The 13,727-nt window shown below is 42.8% G+C and overlaps 1 protein-coding gene across 1 annotated transcript in view; it reads left to right on the forward strand.

Annotated features, from left to right (window-relative positions):
* LOC104074192 (ras-related protein Rab-10-like) overlaps window positions 1–10,854 on the forward strand; it is a gene marked incomplete at its 5' end in the record, with an annotated part of 11,916 nt that extends 1,062 nt beyond the window's left edge. The window contains one exon of the mRNA XM_009574242.1: window positions 10,686–10,854. Coding sequence (XP_009572537.1) covers window positions 10,686–10,854 — 169 coding nt within the window. The remainder of the gene's footprint in view (window positions 1–10,685) is intronic.
* Window positions 10,855–13,727: the final 2,873 nt, after the last annotated feature.

The following is a 13,727-nucleotide window of genomic DNA, read 5'->3' on the forward strand; positions in this document are numbered from 1 at the left end:
AAACTGCGTAGCCGATCGATAAGGAAGCATTTGGATGATTAAGTAACTCAATGCACTGGAATGCTTCAGCGGGAAGCCACAAAGGGTAACCGTCTTCGTAAGGGCAATGTTTTAGATGGAGCTGTCCGAGGAAGGATGGGTATAGATCAGCTGGGGACCAAAAGCAGAGCAGCGGAAAGGAAGGGACTGAGAGCATTAGCTAAAGAGCCGTCCAGGTGTAATGCAGCTTCATTGATTGACTTGCTGGGCAGCTCTTGCTGTATGAGTTCACCAGGCTGTTAACATTCAGATTTTCAACCCAGATCAAACCATAACTTCTAACAATCATTTTGTGTCGTATTTTTTACCCCAACAAGGGTAGGTGCTGTGAATCACCATGGGAAAGAAAGGTAGAACAAAACATTGGAATGACTTAAAAGGAAGTGTTAGACTAAACTTAGGAAAAAGTCATCATGAAATGTAAAAACTGAAAATATGGAATACTGAGGATGTTTGGTATGTATATAGACAAAGGAGCAAGCCGTAATGAAGCTGTACGCACTGTGGGTTTGTGGCTTAGAGAAATGAAAAGGAGTTTGGGTGAGCTGAGTTTTCTGAAATTGCAACTTTTAAACATGGTGAAGTTGGGAGGTCGTTGTATGAATCTGCTTCTGGTTCCTGCCAGTTTAAAATTTCACATTTGAAATGAAACTCGGAAAGCAGAAAATGAAGTTCCTATGGCATCCACTTCTGATGGGGGGGGGCAAATCTAGGCTTTGTAGTTTCCAACTTTTCCTGTAGGAGGAGTTTTGCCCAGCAGTGGTTTGGTGGCTAGGACAGCAGTGTCTTTTGGTGAAGATATTTTGTGCAATGCTTCTATATTTAACCACCGCTTCCTGTATTTAAACTCACCCTGTACTTCTAGGAGTTGTGTAACATATTTCCAGAATTACCCTTCACTCCCGCTGCAGCGGTTTAGTAAGCAAAGGATGCATTTAGTGGAACATTTCCCCTGTAAACCTGAGGCTGTTCTTGTAGCTTTTCTTGTGTCCAGAGTATGGGTCATGCTTTTAGAACTGAAGTAAACGCACAGGAGCTAATGTAGCTGAACAAACAAAACACGTCTTCTGAGTCGTAGGTAGCACTTCCACTGGGACACAGCTCCATGCTTGATGAAGCTGATCAGAAGATAACAAAAGACGGGTGGTGAAGAGAAAACAGGCTTTCAGTTAAGGACAGGGAATGGGACCCTTGGCACTTGTGTGCTTTTGGTTAGTATTGCGTTGCAGGTGCGCTTGTATTCATGCAGCATATCCATGCTCAGAAGTTAGAGGAGGAATTTCATTTGTGGTTTCACCCCCCTCTGAAAACTATAGTCCTGTTTGTGAGATTGCGTATCGCTTTGCCCTGTTTCTCGTACGCACGTCTGTGCTGCTTCTGGTCGCTTACAGAGACAGGATACCGGGTGCAATGACGTTGGCCCAGTCCACACGAGTAAGTCCAGCCGCGGCTCTCCAAAGTGCCGCCGTATCTTTGTCCAGCCTTTCGTAATGCTATTTTCTTCCTTCCTAACAGTCCCTTTTATTGTTAGAAGCAAAGGCAGTTTTGTCTTGTCATTGTTGCTGTTGTTATTATCATCATCATTATTATTATTGGTGCTTATTCAAGTTGATACCTCTTTTTTTTCAGAATAGTGACATTCAGCTGCTTGCAGAATGACAGATGGTGACAGAATTTTGTACCTTAAAGAACTTAATGGATGTTAGCCATTTCCCAAATATGATGGAGTTTCTTTACATAGCGTTGCTCAATGTTTATGAAGGAGCTGTGTTCAATGAGCCATCAATTGCAAAACTGATGGCTGGACAAACCTGTCACTTACAGAATAAGATTTCTACATCAGTGGGTTTGATTAAGTGTTCAATTATGTAGCATTTGTTATTTACATAGGCAAAAAGTATATTTCTTTTCACATACAGAAAACATAGATAATAGAAATAAACTGTTCCCCAGTTTAAAATTACTATATTGACCTGCCTCTTACTGATCCATATAATCCTCCACCACCCACATATTAAATCTTTCTCGTGCTGTTGTCCTAGTATAGGAGTTGCTCTCTGGCTGCCTGCAAAGCAACACACAGTGTTGCTGTGTTTTACTGTGGCTAGCACTGGCTTTTGTACTCTTTGGCGTGGGGGTGCAATCTCAATTGGCAATTAGTTTTACAGAAAACGGATAAAACTGGCACTTTCTAATATAGCTCTGCTCCTTTCCTGCAGAGCAATATAGCTACCTGCCTCTTCCTGGGTATGGAAAAAGAGCAGACATGGCAGTATCTCAGTCATGCCTTGACCTCTAAAATTACATATAGGAGTAAAGCAAGAATACAAAGGTCAAGCAGAGTTAAACCTTGCCAGAGGTGATAAGCAACTTGATACTTCATGGCTATTAAAAACTGGGGTTGCTGTTCAGGAAGGATCAAGCTAGGATTAAAGCATTTTCATATTGCTCCAAATGTAAATGTGCCTGTTGCAAAACGATGTTGAAATGGGGAGAGGGGAGGCTGGGACAAGAGGACGTGGAGAATGGTGGGACTGGGTCGCAAGTGGGACTATGTCTGTGTGCAGGGAGCTTCTGGAGAGCCTCATGTAGGTGCATGGTGCATGGGCTGCAAGCAAGGAGGATGGGACGCAGCTCTCGGGACTGGCCTTCTGAAGGAATGAGCTTGTTCAGGGCAGATCCATCAGGAGGAGTACTGGTATGTCAAATTCTGGGTGGAAGCACATAGAAGAATCGAGTATCTTCTTGGTTAGGTTATTGTGCTACTCGCCTGTTTAGAAAATTTGTTGATGCGACAGTATACAATACGATGCCACATGGAAAGTCACCAGTGGTGGGCTTAGTACAGGATTTGGGAGAAAGGAATTAGGCTAAAGATTTGGGAGTAGAAACACTTATGAAGGGTGGGACCTGGGAGGGTTGACACCAATGAACGTCTTGAAAAATATTAATACAGTAATGCTCATGGTACAGAGAAGGGAGGGAGAATAAAAGAACCAAAATGAGAGGTTACTGCTCCAGGAAAAGATGTTGTTATCATTGCGAAAGTGATGAAATGCTTTAGAGGAATGTAGAATAGATCTAAAAATTCAGCTATGAAGAGTGTAATATCATACACTCCAGGAACTTGCATAGAATTGCTTTGAAATGGGAACCAAAATGCTTAGGCATCCTGTAATTCACTAAACTTATTAGCATAATGTAGCAATTGAAAAGTTAAATGTGATTTTTCTGATACCGTGGCTGCCATCATTTCCAGTGGGCAGGGAAGTAAGTGTCACAGTTTAACATAATATACAATTTTGATTAGCATGCCCTAGAAAGAAAGGGGCAAGTAGGTTGATCAGAGGGATGTAATAGCTATTTTAGGAAGAACAACTGGAAAGTTAGGATTCTTCAGGATGTCAGAGAAGTAACCAAAGCGCATTTTAAAAATCATGAGTATACTGAAAAAGGTAGGTAGAGGTAGATATAACTCATTGCCTTTTCCAATACCAGAACATCAGCTCTAGCGTAAGGCTAGAAGGCAGCACATGCAAAACACAAAGAAATGAAGTTAAGCTGTGAAACTCCTCATCACAGGATGTTGTGGTAGCTGCAGATGTACGTGGGTTCGCAAGGGATTTCACGAAGGAACAGTCTGTTTTGGACTGTTAAATACACAGATGTGATCTCTGGCTCCAGAAGTCCTTGAACGACACAGAAGTGGAAGCTGGAAAACCTCTGGCCTGACCAGGTAACGGCTCTTATGTGCTTGTGAGAATGCACAAAAGTCAGATCTAGGCTTTTCATCCTGGTGAAGTGAAGGCTGAAAGGAAGTATTACTGTCACGTAAAAAATACATAGTGGTAGCAGACATGGAAGAGAAGGAAGGATTCTTTAAGCTCAAGGACAGTGAAAATCAAAGTTGCTGGAAATCCACCAGCAGGAGTGGGAGACTCTGGGAGAAGCTCTAGTTGAGCGTAATGGAAATGAAATAGAGAAAGGGGAACGTGGAGGGGGGAAAAAACCCAGATCAGCCAAGTATTTCAGAATAGAACTTGACAAATAAGAGGGTCATGGTGTATCCTGTTCTGCTATTGCAGAAAAACTTACCTCAGGAGCCCTCTTTCCATTTATTCAAGAGTATTTTGTGAAAATTCGTTGCAGAAAACACAACCACTTTCTGGTCTCTCTGTTCACAGACTCCAGAGTCTGGGGAGACAACTAGGAACTGTAAGAGGTGATCCTGAAGGTGGATTTACAGGATGTTGATATTGGGAGAGTGAATCCAAAACAAAAAACCTCCGAACACCCTTATGCTGACTGTGGAGTGCTGGAGTCATAGAATCATAGAATCATTAAGGTTGGAAAAGACCTCTAAGATCATCGAGTCCAACCGTCAACCCAACACCCCCATGCCCACTAAACCATGTCCCTAAGCGCCTCATCTGCACGTCTTTTAAATACCTCCAGGGGTGGTGACTCCACCACTTCCCTGGGCAGCCTGTTCCAAGGCCTGACCACTCTTTCAGTAAAGAAGTTTTTCCTAATGTCCAGTCTAAACCTCCCTTGGCGCAACTTGAGGCCATTTCCTCTCGTCCTATCGCTGGTTACTTGGGAGAAGAGACCAACCCCCACCTCGCTACAATCTCCTTTCAGGTAGTTGTAGAGCGCGATGAGGTCTCCCCTCAGCCTCCTCTTCTCCAGGCTGAACAGCCCCAGTTCCCTCAGCCGCTCCTCATCAGACTTGTGCTCCAGGCCCTTCACCAGCTTCGTTGCCCTTCTCTGGACACGCTCCAGCACCTCAATGTCCTTCTTGGAGCGAGGGGCCCAAAACTGAACACAGGATTCGAGGTGTGGCCTCACCAGGGCCGAGTACAGGGGCACGATCACCTCCCTACTCCTGCTGGCCACACTAGTTCTGATACAGGCCAGGATGCCGTTGGCCTTCTTGGCCACCTGGGCACACTGCCGGCTCATGTTCATGGGGTAAGGCAGAAAGCTGTCAAGGAATAACTGCAGGATTTAGGAATAGGTTTCTAGGCATTACGAACAGAGTGGGGTTATGTAGACAGTGAGTGAGTGAGTAGCCTTTTCAAGAGGTCCTTGCTTTTCCAAGTCAGATAGTAAGTAATCCCAAGTTTCCTTAAACAGCCACGTGGTGTATATGTGTCTAGTCTTAAACAGTTTTAAACTAGTCTTAAACTGATCTTAAGGAGTAACCAAAATACATGGGTAGAGCTGTATGAGGAGTTAATTTTGCAGGGCTTCATGGGGTATAACAGTTGTTGATTCCTCACTTGTGAATTTTCTATTTACCAGTTTTCATGCAGATTCCTGGCATTGTATCAGTGTGCAGTATGTATTGTCAAGCCAGAACAAGGAACTCTGATAGACTGAAGTGAATGACAGTAGTTAGCAAAGTGCTTGATTCTTGCGCGTCTGGGACAGGCTTGTTTGCAGAACTGCTGCCCCAGGAGTGTCTGCGCAGGCTTGTTGCAACGCGGTGACTTGCATCGTTAAGGCCAGAAAGTTGAGATCTGAAAGGCTAGATCCTGAAGAGCTTCCAGAGCTGGGTAAGACAAATAATCCATTTCTCTTTAGTGGTGTATGAAACAATCACACTTGATAGTGCTGTATTAATATGGAAGCAGTATGATGGCAAAATTGCTTCTGTGGTAAACTGAAAAACACTTAACTCAGAGATTCAAACACATCTAATTTTTTTCTTTTTTTCCTACTTAGCTGCTACTCTGATCCTCCTATCTTTACATAAAACTTGTATGTCAGTGTATTTTCATACAGTCTTACTGACTGATTCCAAATTTTAGAAACAGCCTTTTTTTTTTTTTTTAGTATGCAGCTTTTAACTGTGTAGAAGACCATAAAGTAACATTTTTCTATCAGTGCATCTTTGCTGGGAACACTTCTTCATAGCTAGAAAAGCATCCTCCGAATTTTGTTTTACTCAGCAATGAGCTCGTTGCAAAAGTAATCATCTGACTTGGAACACCTGTCCAGGTGAAAGAAATGTGCAGCAGCATAGCTATCTGAAATAGTTACATATGTGGAAACCCCCTGTTATATGCAAGTTCATGCATTTAGTAAGTATGTGGAGTACAGCCAAAGCTGGAGACAGCACCACTAACTAGGGTACAATCAGTCTCATTAATTTTTGCAATTACCCTAGGAGTGTCTAAAAGTTAACTCTTGCTGCTGAGAGCTTTTGAGACCATTCACCATGTGCGTAGCTCAAGGTAGAAGAGACTCTCTTGGCATGTTTGTCTGACTTCCTATAAACAATTAGATACTTCACTCATTATAGATTTTTTTTTTTTTTTTCCCCCCTGGCTCAATGTTTTTTCAGAAAAGCTGAAATTTGCTGGTCATGAAGTATCTTACAGATGTTCCTTTGTGAAGGAAAGTCTTCGACCCAGTCACTAAGGCTTCCAGAGTGTGCCTGATGTCAGCAGTACAGTTTCTTCAATGCAGTATTCTGCTATGTAGTTTTAAAAAAAAATCATAAGACGAAACAGTAGGACAGTAATAAAATTCTTAGGATTATTTTGGTAGGAATTATTTGGTTTAATACGTTGAAGACCTTTATTTCGAGCTATGGGGACTGGAAGAATCTTCACAGATCATCAGATATAATCTCTTCTTGTTGCATCCATGTAAATCTTTCATAAACAAATCATAGTACATTTTAAGGTTTCTTTAGTCTCTGCTAGGTCAACTGGAAAGCTGTCCCAGAAATTTCTTCTCTGTTGGTTAAACCTCTAATATGATATAGCTTGTGCATACTTTAATGTTGGTATGAGAATAATTTAAATAGATTTTTCACTTTCCTTGTGCTTCTCTTTTCCCTCGTCCCACAGGAAGACCTTCTTTGTCTTCATTTTGCAGCTAAACAAAGCAAGTTCTTTCGGTTTCCTCCTGTGCCAGTAGGGCTTCATTTTCCTTGGCTCTCTTAATAGTCCTTGTCTACATTTATTTTAGCTTGGAGAGCTAGCTAGCTTCCGCAAATGTTTTTGCCTACATCAAGGATTTATTGCACACCCATAGCTTTGGAGCATATTGTTACATCCTAGAGGTTTGAACAAAAGAATGTAAAGCCAGGGCAGTAAACAAGACATGCGGTCTCCAATTGTCTTGTGCTATTTGCTTAGGGTGGATTCATCAGTCGTAGGCAGTTTGAAAACCATAACTCATTTCCTCTGTTTGCTTCAGTCAGTCCTCTAATCTCACATCCATTAAGAGTTATCTCTGAATAATGAATGGAGAATCCATTAAGAAGGGGAAAGGGCAAATACAGTACTTATATAGAGGAAAAAAAAAAGGGGGGGGGGGGGAACACTCCAGGTTCTTTGCTTTTTCCCTCCCCAGCTTTTTTTTCATCCATTAGCTTAGCTTCAGTTGCCAGAAAAAAACACTGGAGGAGTTAACTAAGCAAGTTAGTTGTAGGCACATAGGACGTGACAAGCGATGAGTAACAACTAAGTGTTGCCAGTGCCAAGTTGTGTAAAATCAATCTGAATTCTTACTGTGATGGCTACTGGCCTTGTCAGGAGGGGAGAAATCGCAGATGCCGTTATATCTTGATGTTTTTGGTAAGGCTTTTCTGACGCTGTCCTGCTTGATATAAGCAAGTTAGGGGGAAATGACTTAGGTGAAGACTCTATCAGTGGATGCAAAACTCATGGTGAGAGAAAATAAATGATGTGTAAGAGTTGTGTTGAGATATTTTGCAGGAGTCTGTCCTGAGTTTCATGATAGGCAATGTTTTCTTTAATGATTGGGATAAGGGAATAGAGAGTATTGTATTTAAGCTAAGCAGGAAAAGATGAAGTTGCAAAGTATAAATTGTGTAGAGGACTGGATTATAGTTCAGATTGCTTTTGACTGATTGGAGAAGTGTCGTTGAAAAAAGTCCTGTGAAATTCAGTGGAGACAAATGCAAAGTTATCAAGTTCAGCATGTGTAATCAGTTACTCGAATGTCAGAAAAATCTGCTTCATCATAAGGAAAGGGAGTGGGATGCATAAACAGGCATGCCCAAGTCTTCTAGAAAATACTCCTGTATGAGGCTGGTAAGACTTCAGCTGGAGGAGTGTCCTGGTTTTTGCTTAGGCATGGGCAAATTGGAGAGAATCCAGAGAGTAATAAGTGAGGCTGCGTATCTTAGACCTTTGGCCAGTGAGTAAGTTGTAAAGAACTTGAGGTGGCTTGAGAAAATTCAGAGAAGGTGCAAGAGCTGTGTTTGAGTATGCAAAAAGTAGTTGTAGAAAGAAGGGAAATGAACTCCTCTCCTTACCTATGAAAGGTGAGACAAGGATTGACGGCCTTAATTTGCACTAAAGACGACCCAAGTGTGCCATCAGGAGAAACTTTCAAATGGGACAGAAAGGAAATGAGAAGGGGGAATTCAAGCCAGCAATTGTCAGAGGTCTTTAGCAGAACATCAGGCATCTTTCAGGAATAATGTGGATATCACTCAACGTTTTGTAGAGCCAGGGAATGGACTAGATTGTCTCTCGAGGCTGCTGCCAGCGAGCCTCTGCAGCATGGCCTGTTAGAGCATCTCTGAACAAAGTGGTGCTCAGGTTTAGGACATGCCCCTGTTCCTCCTCCTTTGCTCTTTGCCCTCTTCCTGGTGTTTGCCATCTCCTGGGAGGAGATAAAAGGTGGGGCAATCAGTCTCTCGGGTGGCTATCGTGTGTGCTAAAGCTGGGTCTGAGGTCCAAGCCAAACAGAGCCAATAAGACTCTTTGAGAAGAAACTTTGCAGAGCATTTCCCCTGCATCTCAGGAAATTTTCGTCCATGGCATCTTCAGATTTCAGGGCTTTTAATTTACTTCCCATTGCCAACTGATACTTGGCCAGAAATTTGACGTGTGCTTAAACAAATTGATTTGGCAACTACAGTCAGCGTTTGTTGGTTCAGCTGTAGGTGACGGGGCGGTGGGGAGAGCCGAGTTTTCACAGGACTCAGTGCCTGGTGGTGTCCGTGTTCTGGCAAGGCATTCGCTGTGACCTCAGGAACAGTTGGGAGGGAAATGAGTTGAGCTAGTTCAACTCCAGTCTGTGATCTTTTCTGAGGTTACTGGTTTGTGAACGAGGAAATGTGGGCTGAGGGGAACGCTGTGTCTTTTTGAAGGCAGTTAGGGAATGTTTAATCTCAATTTAGACCAGTTTAAATTTGGAGACACCTTTGATTCTACCTTGTGTGAATAGTGTCACTGAAAACATATCTGTGAACATGTAATCTGTTAGGTTTATGTCCTCTGAAAGGCTCTAGAATATGCAGTTAACTCTTAATTCTCAACTTAATGGCATGTGAGTTTAACAAATCTCATGCATTCCATCAAAGATCTCAAAATTAGATGGGAAAATAGATACTGTCATTAATCTTGCATGATCAATTTTCACCATATTGCTTATAGAAATTGACAATGCTATAGTACATCTTCTAGATTTACTTTTCATAAACTTTAATCTAAAATTTCAGGAATATATATTTGTAAGATCACGTTAAAGCTTTATAAAACTGATCTGAAAACAAAATTCTTCTCAGTTTTAAGTCTGAGTTCCAGAAAACATTGAGTGATTGTCTTCGTGGCTGCTCAGCAGCTGCTGAAATGGAAAGGGATCTTCTTGGTCATCGTGGTGCTGTTAACTGGATAGTTGGGTCAGGTCATCGCTGGTTGCAGTTCCAGACTCTGACTTTGACAGTGGCACTGCTAAAGAATCTACAACATTTTGGGAACTTGCTACAGAAACTTGAGTACTGAGTCAGCTGGGTTTGTGCAGTGTCTAATCAGGCTGTCAGTGGTTATGGTATGTAACTTAAAAATTGTAGATTGAGTTTTAAAGTGGCTTATTTTTACTTTCATTTGGGAAGAACTGGTCAGTAACAGGAGGGAGTGTCTGGGACAACGATGTTTCTGGAGCTCACAGTCCTGTCGAAGTGTTGGTAGAGCATTTCTTGCTCCTGTTTTCGTCCTGTCCGCTACTGGGTTCCACTGGGGCTCAGAAGTCTGAGACACTTCCCTGAGATATGAGACTTAGAAATAAAAGTTTCTCCTTTTGGGTGCGAGTTTCAAGTTGTCAATAAAAATACTAAGTTTAAAATAATTATAAGCAAATTTCTACCATGACTTGATACTGAGTTTGTTTATTGTTGTAATATACCAGAAGACCTACTGCAACTTACCACTTTGCTGTTCACCACTTTGCTGTTCAACAGATAGCTTCATCTTCTGCCACCTTAGTCGTGTAAGCCCAGTTAAGCAGTCCAGTGTCTTTTGTCTCTGTCATAGTTGACTCTGAAATGTGTTTTTAAAGACACAATCCCCTTGAAAGTAAAATCCAAAAGAAAAACTTCAAGCCCTGAGTTTCTGTACCCTCATGAACCTGGCTTACTGAAGCTTGCTCTTTTTGTTCTCTGAGTGTTCAACTACATCTGGGAGGGAATGGCTCTTCCTTGAAGCTGCTGCTGCTGCACATTGGGAGTGTGTCCTGCCGCTCTTCAAAAACATTGCACATCCCTCGGTCGTGGTGCAGTAGAGCCCGTACTGCGCCATGCACACTTGTCTAATAGATACACCATGCTGGTTTCTTTGGAGCTTGCCTCTGATATATGTACTTTTGTCTGTTTTCTGCAGGGACACAGCAGGGCAGGAACGATTTCACACCATCACCACCTCCTATTACAGAGGTGCCATGGGGATCATGCTAGTATATGACATCACCAATGCCAAGAGCTTTGAAAACATCAGCAAGTGGCTCAGAAACATAGATGAGGTGAGTAATGTCTGTAAGATCTGGAATTGAGCTCTTTGTTGTGACCTGTAGAGTATGTGATGAGTCCCACAGAATTCAGCTTCTGGATTGCAGCTTCTGCTTCTACGCTGGCAGAAGGTGTGGTGTGTAAATTAACACAGGGGCTTGGGTGCTGTTCTGAGGCAGGCCTACGTCCTATGTTCCTTCCCTCAGCTCTCCCTTCAACACTGGTATGAAGGATCACAACACTACACAGGGGCTACTGATGTCCTAAAATGTCAAATTCATACATAAGCAAACTTTTTTCTGTGCTGGAGAATACTTAGAGGTAAGGAATACATCTTGTAGTAACCGGGAGTTGCAGTTTTCAGGAGGAGCTGCCACCAGAAGGTGGTGTGCAGAGGAGCAACACTAAGCCATAAGCTGTAGAGTAGCTATAGAATATGTCACTTCTAGTACTAATCTATTTCATAAGGATGACTATGTAAATCCTCAAAGATGATTAAATATGATCACCTCCACTCACTCAAAATTGATGTCATGAAATATGTGCAAGTTTATCATGGCTGTTAGAGGTAGTATGGCAAACTGCTGTTGTTGAATGTTAGCAAACTACTCAAACCTGCATAGCTGATTTCTGTCATTGTTAGAGGAGTACCAAACAAGGAGGCTGGTAAAATTTCAAGCAAGGTCAAGTGAAGCAGAAGAAACTGATGTGGAAACATTCAGTGCCTGGATCCCCAAAAGTTCGTTCTCTGGGAGTTCTGAGGTGTTAGAGAGCAGCACAACTGTTAGTTGTTGCTTTTCTTATGCTGTTCCCAAATGGAACAAATGTTTGGATTTTCCAGCTTCGTTATTTTCCTAGAAAGCATGAAGAACTGTAGAACTGAGCATCAGCAGATGAGTGCTGTCAGGCATTGCTAGTTGAAGCATTGAGACTGGTGAAAGGTTCTTACAGAGCAAAAATGTGATATTGGGACTTCAATTTCCTAGCATGAGAAATGGGAAACTGTACTGTTTATGGAAAGGTATGCATTTTGTTGGGTACGGGGGCGGGGAGTAAGGCAGCGCAGGAAGAGACTCTGCGGCGAGCTGAGTATAAACTTGAAACCAAGGCCTTTAGATTCTGCAGTTGCTTTGTTTAAAAAAAAAATCAGTAGTATCCAGGAAGTTGAGTAATGAATGTCATTCATACCATTGTGTCTGAGAAGCGAGTGTTATTGCTGACCTCATGTTTTCAAATCTGTGTCACACAAACCTCTGCAGCTGATCTCAGGTGCACTGTGAAGGCTGCGTGGTTACTGCAGTTTTATAAGGGATGTTTGATGCCTTAGCAAGCTTTTTTTATTATGGAAGAAGCTCACTAACGGAGTGCGTTTGCAGAAATGATGGGTGAAGTCATCCTCTGAGGTTCCAGATGCGGTGTTGAGGCTTCTTGCTAAAATGTGTGGCAGGTGTACCCACTCATGTACAGGATTATTGCAAATGATAGTTGTGAATGAAGTAGCTAAGTGCTTTGGTTTTATAAGGAGTTAATATTGCCAAGGATATTCTCTCAGTGAAGGAGGAGAATTTTCAATAAGCATGCTGCTGTTCTGATTTGCTATTCTGTGCAAGGAGACTCTTCTACAGGATGCTTAAGCCTTGATTTAGAAATAGCCAGGAAACCTAGAGATGTTACCCCTTCATCCTTGCTAAATACTTAATTATTTAAAGGTCACACATTCTGCAGAGGTGTACTATGCCATGCGCTTTTGCTTTGGGCTGGTAGGAGTTAGTTGAGTTGCTCAAGTGCACAGTTTTGTACGTTGGAGCTGGCTGTATTTGAAAGAAGTCTGTTGCTGTGTAAGCAGTTTTGTGTGTGTGCATGAAAAGTCAACATTTCCAGAGTCTTATTCTACACGGTATCTTAATCTACCTTTGTCGTCTGATTGCTCTTCCTCCTTGTGACCTGAAGGAAAAAAACTGGGGGTGATTCTCCTGAGGAATGTGAAATAGGTTATTACTGTAAGCAGGAGTACTGGTAGGTGGATCTCTTGCCTCTGTAGTTCTATTAGTAATTCTACTGTAAAGTAGTATTAAGACTATTGGAGTGAAAGTAAATTCAGATTAGACTTTACAAGAAGCTTCTCATGGCAGGTTTCAAAGTACATCATAGAATCATAGAATGGTTTGGGTGGGAAGGGACCTTAAAGATCATCTAGTTCCAACCCCCCTGCCACGGGCAGGGATACCTTCCACTAGACCAGGTTGCTCAAAGCCCCATCCAGCCTGGTGTTGAACACTTCCAGGGATGGGGCATCCACAGCTTCTCCGGGCAACCTGTTCCAGTGTCTCACCACCTGCGTCGTAAAAAATTTCTTCTTTCTATCTAGCCTGAATCTACCCTCTTTTAGTTTAAAACCATTCCCCCTTGTCCTGTCACAACAGGCCCTGCTAAAAAGTCTGTCCCCATCCCAGCTTTCTTGTAGGTCCCCCTCAGGTACTGAAAGGCTGTTACAAGGTCTCCCCGGAGCCTTCTCTTCTCCAGGCTGAACAACCCCAACTCTCTCAGCCTGTCTTCACAGGGGAGGCACTCCAGCCCTCTGATCATCTTCTTGGACCTCCTCGGGACTCGCTCCAGCAGGTCCATGTCCTTCTTATGTTGGGGGTCCCAGAGCTGGGAGTCCCAGAGCTGGATGCATTACTCCAGGTGGGATCTCATGAGAATGGAGTAGAGGGGCAGAATCAACTCCCTCGACCTGCTGGTCATGCTTCTTTTGATGCAGCCCAGGATACAGTTGGCTTTCTGGACTGCGAGCCACATTGCCAGGTCATACTGAGCTCATCAACCAACACCCCCAAGTCCCTTCTCCTCAGGGCTGCTCTCAGTCCATTCTGCACCCAGCCTGTGTTTGTGCTTGCATGTGCAGGACATTGCACTT

Source organism: Fulmarus glacialis, unplaced genomic scaffold, assembly GCF_000690835.1.
Source record: "Fulmarus glacialis isolate BGI_N327 unplaced genomic scaffold, ASM69083v1 scaffold10723, whole genome shotgun sequence".
Lineage (NCBI taxonomy): Eukaryota > Metazoa > Chordata > Aves > Procellariiformes > Procellariidae > Fulmarus > Fulmarus glacialis.